At 43.6% G+C, this 22,039-nt stretch overlaps 1 protein-coding gene across 1 annotated transcript in view; it reads right to left on the reverse strand.

The window, feature by feature from the left end:
- The window catches only part of LOC121280323 (protein shisa-5-like), a 35,103-nt gene extending 13,544 nt beyond the window's left edge, over positions 1-21,559 (reverse strand). Inside the window, exons 1-3 of the mRNA XM_041192199.1 lie at positions 21,318-21,559; positions 10,495-10,561; positions 77-192 (exon numbers count right to left, since the gene is read on the reverse strand). Of these exons, the coding sequence (XP_041048133.1) occupies positions 77-192; positions 10,495-10,561; positions 21,318-21,375 (241 nt within the window). The 5' untranslated portion in view covers positions 21,376-21,559. The remainder of the gene's footprint in view (positions 1-76; positions 193-10,494; positions 10,562-21,317) is intronic.
- Between the last annotated feature and the right edge of the window lie 480 nt (positions 21,560-22,039).

Raw genomic sequence — 22,039 nt, forward strand, 5'->3', positions numbered from 1 at the left:
AAGATGAAAACAGCTCTCATTGCATTTTGTGTGACTTGTTCACAGAAATACTTCTTGAAATCCAACAGTTACTTACCTGGATTACGTGGTTCTGATCTGCAACAGGCGCCGCAACCACAGCAGCAGCACGACAGGATCCCAACAACCGCAATGGCTAAAAGGACCACTCCAACTCCAATTAATATCTTTTGACTGATGAAAAAGAAGACAAGAAAAGTATTAAAAAGTGAATTAACACTGATGGAAACACATGGAGACAGTGGGGCTAAAATATATTGCACATTCGATAGACTTTCATAAGCTATCTATGGATCAGGAAGATATTTGTTACAGAAAGTTCTATTCTTGTTTTTGGGTTGAGTGCAGACCTAAGGGAGGTTTGGGACTGATGTTGGGAGGGACTTTTGGTGCAAAGAAACACTAAATTTTCAATCAAAGCTTTGTTGAACGAACTGCTGTTGAAGGGCTCGTGAACCTGGGACTGAATTGTGCATCATATAGTAGATATCAACAATCGGCAAGACCCTTTCATGTTATACAGCAATATAAACTCCAGATGTATTTTGGTGGTGGAAATATTGCTTCAGATGGTCTATGGTCCATTGCATCCAGACTTGACTGGAGATATGGTATTGTACTTCATCTTCCCATCTGTGCTAGGGTTCCTGAAAGGTGTCATTAGCCGGGACTGTTTTGCAGTAACCTACTCATTACAGGCCTGAAGATGGGTCAGAACAAATTCCCACCCCTGTAAGTGTGTTTTGGAGAGGGTACAGATCTGATTTACACCAAGGAAGACTGAAATATGGGGTGGAGCCCAGTTCCTCTGTGACTCCACCTGAACCATATAATTTCAGTCTGATGACAATGGGTAGATATACCTTCACTATAAAAAGTACCCTTTCCAGCAGTAGAAAGGTTTCACTGGGAGTTGATGAAAAAAAAACTAGTGTTTCTCTTTAGTCTATTCGGAACAGCTTTTGGCTTCGTAAATAATTCAGTGAATGACCTAAATGATCATTAAAAATGGTTCTGAGCCAAGAGTGTAATCCATTGTGAAACATGGTTTTGTGGCAGTTTTGGAACCATTTCAAAGAGTCCCTTCAAAATTTTACCCTCTCAGAATCCAGGTTGTAAGACCATAGCTGGGATTTTCCCCTCCCGTTTGTGGCAGGCGTCATAGCAGACGAGATCGGAAAATATCAGGAGATCACAAAAATTGGTTTCAAGTTGTCGTGAAACCAGTTTGCGGTTCTCCGCTCCACCCATCAATGGTTGGTTGTGTTTCCTGCTGCTAGGCATCAGGAAGCTAATTTCAATACATTAGAATCTCATTGTAAGCCCTGGGGGAGATCGTACTGTCGCAGTAATGTTACTGGACTAGTAATCCAGAGGCCCAGGTTAATGCTGTGGGAACATGGGCTCAAATTCCAACACAGCTGCTGGTGGAATTTAAATTCAATTAATGAATTGAAAGTTAGTCTCGGGAATGGTGACCATGAAACGGTCATCAATTGTTGTTAAAAAAAAACCCTTCGGGTTCACTAATGCCTTTTAGGGAAGGAAATCTGCTGTCCTCACCTGGTTTGGCCTATACGTGTCTCCAGGCCCACAGCAATGTGGCTGACTCTTAACTGCCCTAATTTCAAGGGCATTTAGGGATAGGTAACAAATGCAGGCCTTTGCAGCGATGCTCACATCCCATGAAAGAATCATTTAAAAAATCATCCCCCCCCCAAGCTGGATCACGAGCTCACATTGGCATGATTGCACACAATAGTGCATAAGCGACAAAAGTGACGTGCACCTGGTGAATTGCACTTCACTCGGGACTTCAAGGTTTGTTTCCCTACCTTGCTTTGGGCAGCGCTCACGGTCATCAGCGCCAGGCTTCACAGGCAGCACCACATCATTTTTAGAGGGGCTCACAGGCAAATCTCTACCTACCAGACCAGCTATAAGGCGGGAGTGGCTTTTGAATGGCTGCAGGGCAAGGGCTTGCTTGGGGAAGTGGGAGAAGTGACTACAGGCAAGGGAAGAGGCTGTAGGGTGAGGGCTGTGCTGGGAAAGGAGGGTATCCCAGGGTGTGTGTGGGGGCACATGTTGATCTGGCCTCAAGAGGGTGAGGGCTGAGGAGGCAGTCTCCGGAGGAGATGAGGTCAGATGGAGATGTGAGGGTATGTGTGTGAGAGAGTGAGTGGTGATGTCCCTTGAGCTGGCAGTGAGTGAGATACCAGTGGATGTGGGATGGCTTTGTGAGCGTGTGAGTTTAGCGCTGAGATGGTTGAATTACCCTGGCAGCACGGATGAGATCGTTCATCCTCTTTCTGCACTGGATGGCTAACCTCTTCTGTGCAGCATTTGCACTGTTCACCACTGCCATCGTCCACCAAGCCAGAGTGGTGTGGTTACTGGACCTCCTGCAGCCAGAACGGGAGTGGAAGACATCATAGTGGGCCTCCAAAAAGCATTCCAGTGATGGGTCACTGGACTCTTCTTGGCTTTCACTGGGAGCAGTCCTCGGCTGCAAGCATTGAGAACTGTGTGTGGCTGCAGTTTAGATATGGTACTCAGAGTGAGGAAAACGGCATGGTGGGCAATTCCAAGGCTGCCCGCCAGCGATGTGGCATGTTTCCTGTGGCTACATAATTAATGAGGTGGGAAGCGGACAATAAGGTGCAAAAACCCACCCTGGCGGGGAAAAAGGTTTTTCCACCCCCACCAAATGCACTTGGTGCAATTCAGGGAAAATTCCAGTCTATATTTTGTTTATGTAGTTAGTATTATTCCTCCCTCCAGACAACGTGTCATTCTACAAGAATTTGTAATGTCCCAATACACCCCAACAACACTCAAGAAACTTGACACCATCTAGCCCAATAGATTGACACCCCATCCACCACTTTAAATATTCACTTCCTCTACCACCGACACACAGTTGCAGCAATGTGTACCATATACAAGATACACTGCAGCAAGTTTGCATGTCTTCCTCAATTGCATATTCCGTACCCGTGACCCGTCTCCTAGAAGGACAATGGCAGCAGATGCATTGGAACATCGCCACCTGCAAGTTCCCTCCAAGCCATACACTACCCTGACTTGGAATTATAACACCATTCCTTCACTGTCGCTGGGTCAAAATCCTGGAATTCCCTTACTAACAGCATTGTGGGTGTATTTACACCACATGGACTGCAACAATTCAAGAAGGTGGCTCATCATCACCTTCTCACAGGCAATTAGGGATGGGCAACAAATGTTGGCCTTTCCACCAACACTCACATACTATGAAAGAAGATATTTGTGGAGCCTCGTCCTCCAGTGAGTTGTTTAATTGTCCACCACCATTCACAGCTGGATGCGGCGGGACTACAGAGATTAGATTTGATCCACTGATTGTGGGATCGCTTAGCTCTGTCTATCACTTGCTGCTTATGCTGTTTGGCATGCAAGTAGTCCTGTGTTATAGCGTCACCAGGTTGATACCTCATTTTTAGGTATGCCTGATGCTGCTCCTGGCATGCCCTCCTGCACTCTTCATTGAACCAAGGTTGATCCCCTGGCTTGGTGGTAATGGTAGAGTGAGGGATATACCAGGCATGAGGTTACAGATTGTGTTCAAGTAAAATTCTGCTGCTGCTGATGGCCTACAGCGCCTCATGGATGCCCAGTCTTGAGTTGCTAGATCTGTTCGACATCTATCCCATTTAGCACGGTGATAGTGCCACACAACATGATGGAGGGTATCCTCAATGTGAAGGGGGGACTTCATCTCCACAAGGGCTGTGCAGTGGTCACTCCTACTTATACTGTCATGGAAAGATGCATCTGTGACAGGCAGGTTGGTGAAGATGAGGTCAAGTATGTTTTTCCCTCTTGTTGGTTCCCTCACCACCTGCAGCAGAGCCAGTCTAGCAGCTATGTTATTTGGGACTCAGCCAGCTCAGTCAGTAGTGGTGCTATCGAGCCACTCTTGGTGATGGACATTGAAGTCCCCCACCCAGAATACATTCATACATTCTGTGCCATTGTCACCCTCAGTGCTTCCTCCAAGTGATGTTCAGCATGGAGGAGCACTGATTCATCAGCTGAGGGAGGGTAGTAGGTGGTAATCAGCAGGAGGTTTCCTTGCCTATTTTTGACCTGATGCCATGAGATTTCATGGAGTCCAGAGTCAATGTTGAGGACTCCCAGAGTGACTCCCTCCCGACTGTATACCACTGTGCCACCACCTCTGCTGGGTCTGTCCTGCCAGTGGGACAGGACATACCCAGGGATTGTGATGGTGGTGTCTGGGACATTATCTGTAAGGTATGATTCTGTGAGGATGACTATGTCAGGCTGTTGCTTGAGTAGTCTGTGATACAGCTCTCCCAATTTTGGCACTAGCCCCCAGAAGTTAGTAAGGAGGACTTTGCAGGGTCAACAGGGCTGCGATTGCTGTTGTCACTTCCAGTGCCTAGGTCGATGCTAAGTGGTCCGTACATCCAGTTTCATTCCTTTTTTTAAGTCTTTGTAGCGGCTTGTTACAACTGAGTGGTTTGCTAGGCAATTTCATAGTCAACCACATTGCTGTGGGTCTGGAGTCACATGTAGGCCAGACCAGGTAAGGAGGACAGATTTCCTTCTCTAAAGGGCATTTGAGAACCAGATGGGTTTTTACAACAATCGACAATGGTTTCATAGTCATTACTGGACTTAAAATTCCAGATTTTTTTTTATTGAATTGAAATTCCACCATCTGCCATGGTGGGATTCAAAGCCGGGCCCAGAGTATTACCTGTCCCTAGATTACTCGTTCAGCAAGGGTGCCACTACGCCATCGTCTCCCCTATATCTGTGTGCAACCCCCTTATGTCCTTTTCACAACATATTTTCCTACGGCTGCTCCAGTTAAGTTTCTGGCCAATGGTAACCCCCAGGGCATAGACAGTGAGGGATTTAGTGATGGCAAAGCCATTGAATATCAAGGGAAGATGGTTAGATTCTCTCTTGTTGATAATGCTCATGGTCTGCACAGTGTGAATGTCACTTGCCACTTGTCAGCCCACTTCTGGATGTTATGGGTGAGTCAATGCCAGATAGACACATATGCACACACAGAAACACATAAACTACTCATCATTAGAAAGCACTACACTCAATTTTCCTGCAAGTATACTGGTTCCAAACAGGTGTAAAATTAAAGACAATTTGGTATGGTTGATATTCAAAGTTATTTTTCTCAGGTTTTATTGTTATTCTGATCCATTTTTAACATTTATCTTGATTGAAACCTGCTTTGCATTTTCTGTTTTTTTGAATGTATTTGTAAACATCATTATAAGTCACAGTAAAAATTGAAAGCTAGATTGCATGTTCTTAATTTTGTGCCTAATGTGCATGAATGCTGAAACTTTAATTTTTATAGTTAAAGAACAAATCTATGATGCGCATTTGGCACTTTCCTCATATCCTGATTGTTTTGTTATGATTTACATTTATTTATGCCCAATTTTACATCCCACCACATGATAATACGATTGGCAGGAAATTTAGTTGTGAATAGTCATCAAAAATGGGCAGACAAATATAAGGTAGTGGTGTGGTGGTATTGTCACTGGACTAATAACCAAGGGTAATGTTCTGGGGTCCAAAGTTCGAATCCCACCACAACAGGTGGCATTTGAACTCGATAGGAAAAAACGTGGAATTAAAAGTCTGATGATGACCATGAAAACAATGTTGATTGTCAGAAAGACCCATCTGGATCACTAATGTCCTTTAGGGGAGCTGTCCTTACCTGGTCTGGTCTACACGTGAGTCAATCCAGACCAACAACTCATAACTGCCCTCTGAAATGGCCTATCAAAGCCCTACAAAGTCTATAAGGAATGAAACCGGATGGATCACTCGGAAACAACAACGGCACACACAGCCCTGTCAAACCTGCAAAGTCCTCCTTACTAACATCTGGGGGCTTGTGCCAAAATTGGGACAGCTGTCTCACAGACTAGTCAAGCCATAGGCTGACATAGTCATCTGCACGGAATCATATCTTCCAGATACCACCATCACCATCCCTGTGTATGACCTGTCCCACCAACAGGACAGACCCAGCAGAGATAGTGGTATACAGCCAGGATGGAGTTGCCCTGCGAGTTCTCAATATCAGCTCTGGACTCCATAATGTCTCATGCATTAGGTTAAATATGGGTAAGGAAACCTCCTGCGGATTACAACGTACCGCACCCCCGCAGAGGTGAGGTGAGAGTGACCGACATTGACATCAAGGCAACATTTGACCGAGTGTGGCATCAAGGAGCCCTGGCAAAACTGGAGTCAATGTGAATCGGGGGAAAACTCTCCACTGATTGGAGTCATATCCAGCACAAAGGAAAACAGTTGTGGCTGTTGGAGGCAAATCATCCCAGCTCCAGGACATCACTGCAGGAGTTCCTCAGGGTAAAGTCCTAGACCCAACCATCTTCAGCTGCTTCATAAATGTCCTTCCTTCCATCATAAGATCAGAAGTGGGGATGTTCGCTGATGATTGCACAATGTTCAGCACCATTTGTGACTCCTCAGATACTGAAGAAGTCCATTTCCAAATGCAGTACAACCTGGACAATATCCAAGATTGGGCTGACAAGTGGTAAGTAACATGCATGCCACACAATTACCAGGCAATGACCATCTCCAACAAGAGAGAATCAAACTATCACCTCTTGGCATTCAATGGCATTACCATTGCTGAATCCCCCACTATCATGGGGGGTTACCATTGCCCAGAAACTGAACTGAACTAGCTGTATAATACTGTGGCTACAAGAGCAGGTCAGAGGCTAGAATACAAAAGCAGAGACATAATGATGGAACTGTACAAAATACTGGTTAGGCCACAGCTGGAATGTTGTGTGCAGTTCTGGTTACTACATTACAGGAAGGACATAATTGCTCTAGTGACAGTACAGAGGAGATTTACAAGAATGTTTCCAGGGCTTGAAATTGCAGCTATGAGGAAAGATTGGATAGGCTGGAGTTGCTTTCCTCAGAACAGAGGAGGCTAAGGGGTGATCTGATTGAGGTGTACAAAATTATGAGGGGCATCGATACAGTTGACAGGGATGCCCTGTTTCCCCTAGCAGAGAAGTCAATTACCAGGGGGCACAGATTTAAGGTAATTGGTAGAAGGATTAAAGGTGACATGAGGAAAAACTTCTTCACCCAGAGGGTGGTGGATGTTTGGACTTCATTGCCTTGTTTGGTGGTAGAGGCAGAAACCCTGAACTCATTTAAAAGGTACTTGGATCTGCACCTAAAGCAGTGTAACCTGCAAGGCTATGGACTGGGTGCTGGAAGGTGGGATTAAAATGGACAACTGTTTTTTTTATTTTTTCTTTCTCGGCTGGCACAGATATGATGGGCTGGATGGCTGCTTTCTGTGTTATAACTTTTCTATAGTTCTACGGTTCGATGAATTCTGCATTGACTAACTCACCTCCAGACTCCCCAAAGCCTGTTCACCATCTACAAGGCACAAATGTGATGGAATACTCTCCATTTGCCTGGATGAGTGCAGCTCCATCAACACTCAAGAAGCTAGACACTGTCCAGGACAAAGCAGCTCACTTGTTTACTCCCTTCACCACCGACGCACAGTGACAGTAGTGTATACCATCTACAAGATGCATAGCAGGAATTCACCAAAGCTCCTTAGGCAGCACCTTTCAAACCCACGACCACTACCATCTGGAACAGGAATGGGGAACTCACGGCCCGTGGGCCGGATCCAGTCCATTGCTCAATTTCATCCGGCCTGCAGCAAGGATTCTAAAAATATAGATCTATGACTGTAGAATCATAGAACAGTTACAGCACAGAAGGAGGCCATTCGGCCCATCTTGTCCATGCCAGCCCCAAGACACCCAGGTGCCCTTTCTAATCCCACCTTCCTGCACCTGGCCCATAGCCCTGCAGCTTACAGCACTTTAGGTGCAGATCCAGGTACTTTTTAAAAGAGTTTAGAGTTTCTACCTCTACCACAGCTTCGGCAGTGAATTCCAGACCCCACTACCCTCTGCGTAAAAAAGTTCTTCCTCATGTTCCCCCCCTACACTTTCTGCCACTTATCTTGAATCTATGTCCCCTGGTTCTAGAATTCTCCACCAAGGGAAGCAATTTTATCCTGCCCACTCTATCTATTCCCCTCATAATTTTGCACACCTCAATCAAGTCACCTCTCAGACTTCTTTGTTCTAAGGAGAATAACCCCAACCTATCCAATCTCTCCTTACAGCTACACTTTTCTAACTCTGGCAACATTCTTGTAAACCTCCTTTGCACTCTCTCCGGAGCTATTATGTCCTTCCTGTGATGTGGTGACCAGAACTGCACACAGTACTCCAGTTGTGGGCTCACCAGTGTTTTATACAATTCCAACATTAAAGCCTTACTTTTATATTCTATACCTCTGCCAGTGAAGGAGTGCATTCCATATGCCTTCCATACAACCTTGTCTACTTGAACTGCTGCCTTCAGGGACCTGTGTACTTGTACGCCAAGATCTCTCACTTCATCTACCCCTCTTAGTATATCCCCATTTATTTTGTAATCCCTGTAACTGTTTGACCTGCCTAAATGTATGGCCTCACACTTCTCTATGTTAAAATCCATCTGCCACTTTACCGCCCACTCCACCAACCCATCTATATCGTTTTGGAGATTATGGCTATCCTCTATACTATTCACTACTCGACCAATCTTTGTGTCACCTGCACATTTCCCAATCGTGCCCCCACATTCACGTCCAAATCGTTAATATATAACACAAACAGCAAGGGTCCCAACACCGAGCCCTGTGGGACACCATTTGAGACAACTTTCCATTCGCAAGGGCATCCATCGCCCATTACTCTTTGTTTCCTGTTACAAAGCCAACCTTTTATCCAGTTTGCCACATTACCCTGAATCCCATGGGCTTTTACTTTCCTGACCAATCTGCCATGTGGGACCTTGTCAAATGCCTTGCTAAAATCCATGTACACAACATCCACTGCACTACCTTCATCAACTCTTTTTGTCATTTCCTCAAAGAATTCAATCAAATTTGTGAGGCAAGACCTTCCTTTAACAAATCCATGCTGACCATCCTTTCATGCCTTTCAAAGTCCACGCCTTTCCACATGACAGTTAATCTTATCTCTCAGGATTGATTCTACTAATTTGCTCACCACCGATGTAAGACTAACTGGCCCATAATTGTTTGGCATTTCCTTTGATCCCTTTTTAAACAATGGAACTATGTTTGCATTTCTCCAGTCCTCCGGTACCTCCCCTGTATCTAGTGAAGATTGGATAATCATCCTCAGAGCATCTGCTATCTCCTCCCTGAATTCCTTCAGCAGCCTTGGAAACAATCCAAGAATGTAGCGCCTTCAAAATAGCATTTATCATCATTGTTGTGAATTTGCTTTGGATAAAAGTGTCAGCTAAATTACTATAATAATATTTAACAATTTAATGTTCAAATGCAGCCATCGCATTAAAACGGTGGGTGAATTGAACGTTTCTGTATTCTCTCTGAAAAAATACATAAAGTTGATTTTTATGGGTGTGTCGTCTGTGACTGATGTGTCTACATGTGCATGACCCACGATAAGAATAAAGTTCCCCACCCCTGATCTGGAATGTCAAGGACAGCAGATGCATGGGAACATCTGGAAGTGCCCCTCTAAACCACTCACCATCTTGACTTTGAAATAAACAACCATAGAACCCTAGAAAAGATACAGCACAGAAAGAGGCCATTCATCTTTGAGTTTTCTTTGATTTTACCTGCCAATATTTTTTCGTATCCTCTCTTTACTTTCCTAATTCCCATTTCTATTTCACCGTTGTATTTACTATACTCCTCTAGGCTTTCTACAGTGTTAAACTTTTTGTGACTGTCGTAAGCTTTCTTTTTCTGCTTTACCTTACCCTGTATGTTTCTGAATAACCACCATTATTAAAACAATAATTAACGGGCAATTGAGCTTGTTAACAGCCACATTGACCCAAATAATATGTTGCCAACATCATAAGTGGTTGATGTGGGCAGGCAGGTGAGATTCAGAAGGCCGTTTTTAAAAATAACTCCCAACCCCCTGCCAATAACGCACCTGGCGAAGCTGGGGGCTGATGTAAAATCCAGCCCTGTGTGTACATGGGTGTTAGGCTCCAATCTCTCCAAAGTTACTCTTCATTCCTGAAGTCTGCATGTCTATTAATTATTACTATTTATTAATCGATGAGTTTCATGTCATAATTTATTAACTTCATTTAATATGATTTGCTGATAAACCCATTTTTTGTTAATAATTTTATCTCATTAATTTAATTACCTATTTCCTTACCTCAGTTTTTTTTTAGATTTTATCCAATTCTCTGGCATAATAACATGAGGAATATTCAAACAGCCAAAAGATGCTTTAAATCTTTCCTGACAAGCAATTGTTATTAATTACTTACGTGGTGTTGTTCTCTCTGCAGGACACTCCACTTAGACCAAAATCGCATTCTATGTTTAAAGCTGCAACTAACAAAGAAAAATGATGTTGAATAAAGATCTTATTATAAACAAATGTGCTCAAATGACAGCCACAAGTATAATGCAAACACCTATTAGTGGTACAATATAATGAATACAAGCTGCAACTTACTCATTAAAGATACTTCAAGCAAAATTTCATAGAGGAAATCTGTCATGTAGGTGTAATTATAGGGCAATGATGCACAGGAAGGTAGGTTTTTATCACCACAAGAAAATGCCAAGTTATAGCCCATTTGCTGAATGGCTGAAGCTAATGATAAACTTGAACCCTCAAGTCTCTTTTTGTCATTGGTTTATGGGGGTGATTTTAATCTTATGCTTCCAGTGGAACTTAGCAATTGAATTGCCCAGGTCACCTAACTGCCTTGAGCTGCCAGGATCTGCCCTTCCGTCCTTTCACCTACTCAACTCAGCCGGCTGGGAGGATACCTGTCCTAAGCCAGCGGGCTCCCCTTTTTATCATTTCCATGTCAGGCTCCAATGGCCTCAGTGGGATCCGACAGAAAATTTTTACTTAGAGGTCTAAGTGGAAAGCAGAAATGATTTCTCATCAGGCCAATCCAACAAGAAAGTGGCTCAGGGTCAGAAAAGGCCCCCCAAAAATATTTTTTGCATTTTTCTTTCTATTTCCTTGTGGGCTGGGAAAAGCATTTCTGTCCCTCCTGGTTGCCCCTTGAAAGTTTACACCTCCCCTGCCACAATCGCCTTCCACCAATCGTGTGGGCCGGGGACACATCCAGCAGCCGATTCTGGCACTTAAAACTTCCTGTCAGCGTGTAGCTTCCAGGCGCGCGATTTTCCACCACTTCCTGTCTGGAGTGGGTGAGAAGTCGGCTGGGGGAACTTAATTAAGGCTCCAGAGTTAATATATCCTGGGCCTCATTTTTAGAACATCTTCTAGAATGAACACATAATTTCAGCAGATACGTTGATGCTGCAGTGAGGGAATGCTGAATGATTGGAGGTGCTGCCCCTGCTGTGTGCAAGTTGGCTGCACGTTGCCGATATTACTATTCCTACTTCTCCTGGTCAACATTTACATTTCATCAAACACTAAAAGTCAGATTTACCAGTCATTCATCTTAATGTTGTTTCTTGGCTCTTACTGTAATACCCGTAAAAAAAATAGTGGCAGTATTTAAAAAACACTAATGCACTGGTTGTTAATTGCTTCAGGAAGTCCTGGCAAACAGGATAAGGTGTTATGTAAACACAACAGCAACAACTACAACAGCAACGAAACCAACAACTTACATTTTTATACACCTTGAATGTAGTAAAATGTCCCAAAGCACTTCATTGGAGTATAATCAAAAAATGATTCCAAGCCATAGAAGGAGACATGACCTGAGCAAAAACTTGGTTTAAAGGCACAGGCTAGATGGGCTGAAAGGCCTCATTCTGTACTATTCTATCGTTCTATGAAAAGAGTTTTTAAATGAGGAATAAGAGGTGGAGAGGTAGAGAGGATTAGGGAGGTAATTCCGGGGCTTAGGGACTAGGCAGCTGAAGGAAGTCAGTGAGGTACAAAAGGCCAGAAATGGAGAAGTGCAGATATCTAGGAGGGCTGTAGAAGGGAGGAGTTTGGGTGGAGCAAGGCAACGGAGGGGGGTGCTTGAACATGAGAGTCAGAATTTTAAATTTGAGGGACCGAGAGCTAACATAGGCCAGCAAGCACAGATGGGTGAACTGGACATTGTAAGTTAGGACGCTGGCAACAAAAACACACATGTAGAGAACACTGTTGACGTAAGAAATATGCCCGAGGTCCTTTATAGGTGAGTGAGAAGATAAAGGGATGTTGAACCAAAGGAAAATATATAGAGGAGTGGTGACCAAAATCTTGATTAAAGAGATATCTGCCAATGATGGGCCAAAGTGAGGTGACTACAAAAGAGGCCAGAGGAAGAATAATGGTCAATTCAGGGGATTGGTTATAGCATTGCAGGAGGTAATAGAGAGGTTATATCTGGACACTTAGAAAAACTCAAGGACCTGAATTTTGCTCTCGTCGGACATGCACGATTGGCAGCTAGGAGCAGACTGGAAACAGCTCTCCGGCCACAATTTCACGCTGGCTGGCCAATTAACAGCCAGCCAGCATGAAACGTGCCCTGAGAAAGGCTCAGCACTGTGGGTGGGGGCGAGAAGAGGGCAGGCACTGACGTCACCGCAGGTGCTGGTGAGCACTTCCACTGAGCTCCCTGAAGGCAGACAGCTGCCTCAGGGAGCTGCAGAATTCCAAATAATAAAAGGAAGCACAAAAACGCTGCAAAAAATGTCCATGGAGCACAATCAAGAATGTGAAAGCATAACTCATAAAAAAATCAGTCCCCAGATGTTTCTTTTTATTAAAAATCTTAACGGAGATTTCATCCTGCCCGTGGATGAGGTTTCACCAAGAATGTAAACTCCGCTTGGCCGATTGTCTGCCAACCATAAGGTTGGACAGGCCACGAAAAATCGCTTTAAATTGGGCCGTAAATGAGCTTAATTGCCCGCTTAATTGTTGGTGGGCGCACTTCCAACTTTTGTGCGCTTCCGCCAAGCGAAATATTGCGCGAGTGTGCGGTGACGTTGGGACACTCGCTCAACATCAACACACGTGATTTCACGCCCGCTCGGGTCGGGTGCACGTCTGCCCATGGAACATAAAATTCTGGTCAAGGTAATCAGGAAGAGTCAGCATGGTTCTGTGAAAGGGAAATCATGTTTAACCAATTTATCAGAGTTCTTTGAAGGAGTATCATGTGCTGTGAATAAAGGGAAGTCTGTAGATGTGCTGTACTTGGATTTCCAGACGACATTTGATAAGGTGCCACATCAAAGGTTATTGCAGAAAGTAAAAGCTCATGGTGTAGGAAATAACATATTAGCTTGGACAGAAGATTGGCTGCCTGGCAGAAAATAGAGAGTATGCATAAATGGGTCTTTGTCTGATTGGCAGGATGTGACAAGTGGAGTCCTGCAAGTGTCTGTGCTGGGGCCTCAACTTTCTACAATTTACATCAAAGACTTAGATGGGGGGAGCGAAGGCATAGTAGCTAAATTTGCAGATGGCACAAAGATAGGTAGGAAAGTACATTGGGAAGAAGACATACGGAGTGCAGATGGATATAGATAGGTTAAGTGAGTGGGCAAAAACCTGGCAGATGGAGTAAGAAATGGAAAAATTTGAAGTTGTTCAATTTGGTAGGAAGAATAAAAAAGCAGAGTATTACTTAAACGAGAATGACTTAAACAAGGTGCAGGGGGATCTAGATGTTCTGGTGCATGAGTCACAAAAGGTTAGTATGCAGGTAGAGCACACAATCAAGAAGGCTAATGGAATACTATCATTTACGACAGAGGAATTGAACATAAAAGTAAGGATGTTATGCTACAGTTATACAGAGCATTGTTAAGACCACATCTCGAATACTGTGTGCAGTTTTGGTCTCCTTATTTAAGGAAGGATGTAAATGTGTTGGAGGCGGTTCAGAGGAGGTTTACTAGATTCATATCAGGGATGAGCAGGTTGTCTCATGACGACAGGCTGGGCTTGTTTCCACTGGAGTTTAGAAGAGTGAAGGGTGACTTGATCGATGTGTATAAGATCCTGAACGGCCTTGATAAGGTGGGCGTGGAAAGGATGTTCCCTGTTGTGGGTGAATCCAGAACTTGGGGGCACTGTTTTAAAATTAAGAGGTGCCCTTTTAGGACAGAGGTAAGGAGAAATGTTTTCTCTTAGAGGGTTGTGAGACTTTGGAACTCTGCCTCAGGAGGCAGCAGAGTTGGGGGTCATTGAATATTTTTAAGGCAAAGGTAGACAGATTCTTATAAAAACAAAAAAACTGCGGATGCTGGAAATCCAAAACAAAAACAGAATTACCTGGAAAAACTCTGCAGGTCTGGCAGCATCGGTGGAGAAGAAAAGAGTTGACGTTTTGAGTCCTCATGACCCTTCGACAGAACTTGAGTTCGAGTCCAAGAAAGAGTTGAAATATAAGCTGGTTTAAGGTGTGTGTGTGGGGGGCGGAGACTTAGAGAGAGAGAGAGGTGGGGGGTGGGGTGTGGTTGTAGGGACAAACAAGCAGTGATAGAAGCAGATCATCAAAAGATGTCAACGACAATAGTACAATAGAACACATAGGTGTTAAAGTTAAAGTTGGTGATATTATCTAAACGAATGTGCTAATTAAGAATGGATGGTAGGGCACTCAAGGTATAGCTCTAGTGGGGTTTTTTTTTATATAATGGAAATAGGAAATCCTTTAAATAAATTATAAAGATTTTCCTTTTCCCACCTATTTCCATTATATAAAAAAACCCCACTAGAGCTATACCTTGAGTGCCCTACCATCCATTCTTAATTAGCACATTTGTTTAGATAATATCACCAACTTAAACTTTAACACCTACGTGTTCTATTGTACTATTGTCGTTGACATCTTTTGATGATCTGCTTCTATCACTGCTTGTTTGTCCCTACAACCACACCCCCCCTCCCCCCCCACCCCACCTCTCTCTCTCTCTCTAAGTCTCCGCCCCCCACACACACACACCTTAAACCAGCTTATATTTCAACTCTTTCTTGGACTCGAACTCAAGTTCTGTGGAAGGGTCATGAGGACTCGAAACGTCAACTCTTTTCTTCTCCGCCGATGCTGCCAGACCTGCTGAGTTTTTCCAGGTAATTCTGTTTTTGTTGTAGACAGATTCTTGTTAGGCAAGGGAATCAAAGGTTATCGTGGGTAGATGGGAATGTGAAATTTGAAACACAAGTAGAGCAGCCACGGGGCAGATTTGTCCCAGATTTGCGATTAATGAGGTAGTGGACGGGAAAAAGGACATTTTACCTGTCGGCCACAATGGTGGCTTTTCACGTCGTATCATTCGCTTCCCACCTCATTAATTATGCAGCCACAAGAGACATGCTGCATTGCTGGTGGGTGGCCTCTGAATCGCCCACCACTCCATTACTACACCGTTTCCTCACTCCGGGTGCCATATCTAAACTGCAGCCACACACACAGTTCTCAATGCTTGCAGCCCAGGACTGCCCCAGTGAAGACATGGCCCTGAAAGCCAAGAAAAGATTAGTGACCCTTCACTGAAGTGTTCTTTGGAAGCCTGCCATGATGTCCTCCGCTCCTGCTCTGGCCGCAGGAGGTCCAGCCATCTCATCACTTCGGCCTAGGGGGTGGTAGCAGTGGTGATCAGTGCCAATGCTGCAGAGAAGAGGTTGGCCATCTAGTGCATAAAGAGGATGAACGATCTCATCTATGCTGCCAAGGTAAGGCAGTCATCTCATCACTCTAAACTCATACATTCACAAGGCGATCACACATTCATTGGCATCTCATTCACTTCTCCATCTGGCCTCCATCTCCCCTGGAGACTGCTTCCTCAGCCAGCACCATCTTGAGGCCACTTGCACCCATACACACCCTGGGATACCCTCCTTTCCCAGTACAACACTCACCCTGCAGCCTTTTCCCTTGTCTGAGGCCACTTCTCCCCCTTCCCCAAGCAAGCCCTAGCAGTGTAGCTGTTGAAAAGCCACCCCCGCCTTATAGCTGGTCTGGTAGGTAGAGATTTGCCCATGAGCCCCCGTAAAAGTGATGTGGAGCTGCCTGCGAATCCTGGCACTGATGACTGTGAGTGCCGCCTGAAGCAAGGTAGGAAAACAATCCTCAAAGGCCCGAGCAAAGTACAGTTTGCCAGGTGCACGTCACTTATGTACAGTTGTGAAACACATCGGCGTAACCCCAGATGATCCAGCATGGGGGGATGATTCTGGCGGGCAGGTATTATAAATATATGTAGATGTATTAAAATGATGTTCCTGACGTCCGGTGGCAAGAAACACGGCCCGCTATCGATGGGTGGAGTGGATGATCACAAACTGGTTTCACGACATCGCGAAACCGATTTTTGGCCTTTCTGCCATATCGTCCGCTCACGCCTGCCATGCTGTCCGATGCCAATGGGGGGGGGGGGAACAGAAAATTCCAGCCATGGTCTTATTGAATGGTGGAGGGAGCGAATAGCTTACTTCTGCTCCTATTTCATACGTTCCTAACAGATAGTAAGGACCAAAGCATGAATACAATTAAACACAAGGATGAGAATTTTAAATTTGAAGCATTGGAGGATCTGGAGCCAATATATCTCAAGTGAGGACAGCGGAGCTGGATGAGTTATACTTGGATTGGGATAACATATAGGTAGCAGGGTTTCAGCTGAATAAAAACATATAGGTCTGGAAATTTGAGATTAAGCGTGCCCAATACGGACTGGTAGGAAGCACAGGAACTCATCCCTGTGCCTGAATGAATAGGTCCAAGGCACATGTAATGTTGGACCATGGGCCTCATTATCATCAAGCTGGTGAGCTGAGGACACCCAATCAGCAACTCCTGGCAGCTCGCTTGAGAAGAGGACTTAAAGATCAGGCTACTGCAATTCCAGAGACGGCCCTCAGGTACATTCTTAAGTGGGGGCCAGAAAAGAGGGAGATCAGGAAATTGGGCTTGACGGGTCAAAATTATCAGGGAGACTGGACATGGTGGTGATCAGAGAGGCTGATGGTTGAGATCAGGGGTTGTTTTGGAGATCTGGGGGTATCAAGGTCATGATCAAGGGTAGGGGCTGCAATGGGCAACAGCAGCCCATGTGGTTCAATTGTGGGGTTACATGGAGCATTCTTGTCCTCCTGACTCCAAGTTCAGGTAAGCATATAGTAAACATGTAACTTGCTGGCTGCAGCCTGTAATGGTCCTTTCAAGACTGCAAGTCAACATGGTTTTCCTGAATACAATTAGACCAGTGTAATTTCTAGGCCACAAAGGGCATAGATTGGGAAGAAAGCAAGGAGGACACTGGAGTAACAGAGTTTGGAGGTGGCCCTTCATGAGGGTTTCAGTGTTGGATCGACTGGGATAGAATTGCAGAAAGGCAATTTATGAGAAATGAAAGTAAACAAATGTTGCAATAAAGATAGGAAACAGGTGCATAAACTGTGGTTAACCTGATTTAGCACCAGACAGTGGTGGCGAGAGAGATGCAGTAAGTTCGGAGCATATATGGAGGCTGAAGTCAATGGAAACTTTTAGAAACATTTTATGATATTACTGTAAATAGTGAACATAGGGAGTACCAGATTTCACAGATGTCATTCTTATGGTCTGAATCCTTCAGCCCATCTGTGAAGCATTATTTGAAAAAAATGAATAATCTTTGAGAGGTTAAGTTGGGAAACACACTGTTTACATGCTCCGATGGTCTGTGCAATGGAGGGAAAGGATCTGACTCTCTGCATAAGTTTCCTTTCAACAGGATTTGCCAAATGGAGATGTTTCCCAGCACAGAGGTGAAAAATACGCCATTGTAGCAGTCACCTGAGCAGCTCATGAACTGCATTGGTGGAGCTAGGGAGCTTGTGGGTTGCCTGGGTGGGCAATGCTGTCATGTTATGGGGAAGATTTGCATGAAAGGAGAGGGGAGAATGAAATAACATTAACAAAACAAAAAAAAATGTAACAAGTGATTCTGCTCATGACACTGCCAGGTGTCTCTTGAGCCTTCTCTTTTTATATATAGCAGAATATTTGATTCATTAATCACACAGCACCTACAACCTGTATTACTTTCCAGGGGGATTGGAAACACAATACTCTGCATTGTGATTCAATGGTTCTTTTTGGAATAAATAGTTATGGGGATTTTGGTGGGCAGGTTTGAACATATTCTTCTTTCACTTCTGCGAATTGGATTTGAAATGAGCCCAAGACATGACAAACCTTTCTCTTCCTGTTGGCTGTAGGAACATAAGAATGTACCGGATTGCAAAAGATGTTCGTAGGCCACCTGACCAGCTGTGATCCCGATTCCGAACAGCACAGGGTTGGCCAAGGTGCCATTTAAAATTGATGCAGGAGTCATGAGTATAACTGATGTATTGGCGGAGATGCTGGTGTAGGGGTAATATCACTAGATTAGCAATCCTAGAGGCCTAGATTAATGGTGGGTTCAAATCCCACCATAGCAGCTGGTGGAATTTAAATTCAATGAATAAATCTGAGGTTGAAAGCTAGTCTCAGTAATGGTGACTATGGAACTCTCATTGATAGTGGTAAAAACTAATGGCTGCAATCCTTGTCTGGCCTGCATGTGACTCCAGACCCACAGTAATATGATTGACTCTTAACTGCCATTTGAAATGAGGCCTAGCAAAACCACACAGTTCAAGGGTGATTAGGAATAAATGCCAGTGATGTCCACATTCCATGAAAAGAGGAAATAAAAAACTGATGTGAAAGATGCATTATTGGCATAAGATGCTGAATTAAGACACATTGTTGGGTCACTTCTACCTTGCCCGTAGGTAGCCCACTCTTTTGCTCTAAAGGTTACCATTGAAAATCCCACTGAGTTTCACACAATTACAAGTTCAGGGTATTGGATTAAATAAGTCAGCAATCAGATGTTAAATTCTGAAGCTCTTTTGAATATAAGTTTAGTTTTGAGATTTCATGATTTCCCCAGTGAATTTGCTAGTCATTCATTTTGGAAATGTTTACCAGCCACAAAGCTGATTCAAATACCAAAGGCAACTTGTGGAAAGTACTTACACGGTTTTTACTATCATTTTTGAAACGAAGAGTATGTGTGCATGTGACTCTGCATAGAAGTAACCAGCATTAGAATACAAATTGCTTCTGATAACATCAGGAAAGTTGAAGTGCAAGCTTTTATTTGGGCATATTACAAAGGAAACAAAGTCTTTATTGGCATTTACAAAGTCTGTGGCTGTATGATAAGCAGTTCTTTTTAGCCAGTAGAGAAAAACAAAAGGAGTTTGGGCCTCAATTTTCCTTTTGGATGTTATATCACCGTCTTGGGAGGGAGGGAAATTGGGTGTCAGGATCTGGGAGCTTGGAGGTAGAGGGTGAGTGCATCTCATGGCTAACAGAGATTGAGAGTCTGGGTCAGTGATCTTAGGAATGGAGGATCAAGGGATCTTAGGACAGGACGGTGAAGGAGATCTGGGATCACAGCCAGAGGGCCAAGGGGTAGAGAATCCTGGGACCAGAGAAGGCTGGAAGCAGTGAAAAATATGGTGGTTTAAGTTGGACCAGGAGAAGTACTACTCATGTTCCTTCCAGCTCCACCTTTTTTTTCATTGCAGGAATACTATAGTGTGACATTCCGTGAGCGTAATATGGTACTGATTCCCTTCTGCAAAACCAATCTTTCAGCAGCTAGGGACCTCAGGAGGTGCCCTTGTTTGCATATACAAGGGGACTCACACTGGTTTGGAAAACCAGTTTTTATGCAATATGGCGCACTTCCAGTCAGATGGGCTGGTGTGCTTAATGCTTGCCGCTCTGGGGACTGAGCAGGCTATATAGTGCTTGAGAAATGGGGGCTACATAGCCAAATTTCTAACCCCAGGAGTGTAGATTGATGCAATATATAAATTTTACTAAATTTACTAATGTTTAAAAGTGTCAGGCTACCAAATTGAAATTTGAGTTTAAAGAGAATGGAACATTACTGAATGCTTGATCTGATTGGGGCAATAGCGTAGTGGTATTGTTGCTGGACTAGTAATCCAGAGACCTCAAGGTAATGCTCTGGGGATTGGGGTTTGAATCCTGCCATGTCAGATGGTGAAATTTGAATTCAATAAAAATCTGGAATTAAAAGATGAAAAACCCATCTGGTTCACTAATGTTCTTTAGGGAAGGAAATCTGCTGTCCTTACCTGTTTTGGCCTACATGTGACAGCAGACCCAGAGCGATGTGGTTGATTCTTAAGTGCACTCTGAACAAAGGCAGTTAGGGATAGGCAATAAATGATGGCCAATGACACTGACATTCCATGAACAAATAAAAAAAATTAAGACATATTCTAATTTATATAACTAACACTTAACTGAAGTAAGAGCAAGTAAAATGGCCAATTCTATCCATATTCTGGGCTGTCCAAGAAAAGTGGGAACATTCCTGTAGCTTTACTTCTAACCAACTGTGGATAATGCAAATCAGTTTGATGTAACATATGCAGACTGGTCCTTGAAAAGGTCGTTTTGTGTTTGAGTGTGATGAGGCTAAAGCTTTCAACCCTTCCCCTTTAATGTGGAATTTATGTGGTCAAAGCTAAATGATTTCTGTACAAACTGCAAGCATATCAAAAGAGCAGGCATTTGCAAAGCAGAAGAGATTTTGACCAGCAGTGAACCAATAAAGCCAACTACCTTGCACAATATTTGGAATCTAATACTCCAGAAAATGAAAAGCAACATTATTTGCAAAATATTTATACCTTCTTGACAACAAACCAATGCAGAATTTACAGATGAATTCAGTAACTGAAGTAGTGTCAAGTTATGACCTGGTACCATCCAATTTGATTCTCAGTTGCAACATTTATTTAGAAAATTACAGTAAAATTGGTTTTATTTTCTTGTAAACTTTATTGAACTCGTTCCAGAGCAATTGCTGACTGGTTTGTATGAACTTTTAACATAGATCCAGTACGCTTTGCACAAGAAATGCTATGACTTTTACAACAGATTTACCCCAAAAATATTAACACATTTTTTCTCATCACATATGCTGATCAGTTTGCTGTTTACTTTCTGGTTTTATTTAAGATTCCACCATTTGTATTCATTTTCCTATCCATAAATGCTCCAACTAATCCCTTAAGGGTTAACATGTAAAAATATATCAAACTTATTTCCAAACTTACCAGCGGGCAGAATTGTTGTGCAAACTACCAGCAAACATGCAATGCCAAACTTCTCCATCACGATTCCAGGTGTTTTCTCTTCCAAGATTTATTGTATCTAATTCCTAAAGGACCGATCAAATCACTCTCCTTTTTCTGTGTAAAACATGTGCTTCAGATCACAAATTATTTGTGTCTCTGCACTCTATACAAAAGAGCAGAAAGAGGAAGTAACTGTGAGCAGTGTGCACTGCTCTGAGTAGCTTGGCAGTGTTACAATTTGAAGTCTTACTACAAAATTATGTTGAAAACCCAGTGCAGTGCCCTCCAATGTTTAATGATGATAATAGCAATCATAAAACAGCTTTTGTTCCCTCTGCTGGAATGGGAGTAGAGATTCTTTTGCCCCAGGGTCTGAACTGGCATTAGGACTAGAGCGGGAATAATTGGTTAAGCTTTAACTGAAGCACTATTAAATGGATAATTCTGGGGAACTCTTACAAAATTTGTGATTGTGATAACAGCAGTTTACCAAGTCATTATCAAAGCAAGTAGCAGGGCTCAAAACCAGAACCTAGTGATGAATTGTACTCTTAGGCCCCTTACAAGAGTCCCAGGGAGTCCTCTGAGTGTCAAGTGTCATCGTGCACTTGTTATTTTTTTCTGAAGTTGCTAGGGTCACCTTACCTGCATTGTTCAAAGCTAGAGCTATTGGATCAGCAGTGCAGAGCGATTATCATTAC

Source organism: Carcharodon carcharias, chromosome 7, assembly GCF_017639515.1.
Source record: "Carcharodon carcharias isolate sCarCar2 chromosome 7, sCarCar2.pri, whole genome shotgun sequence".
NCBI lineage: Eukaryota > Metazoa > Chordata > Chondrichthyes > Lamniformes > Lamnidae > Carcharodon > Carcharodon carcharias.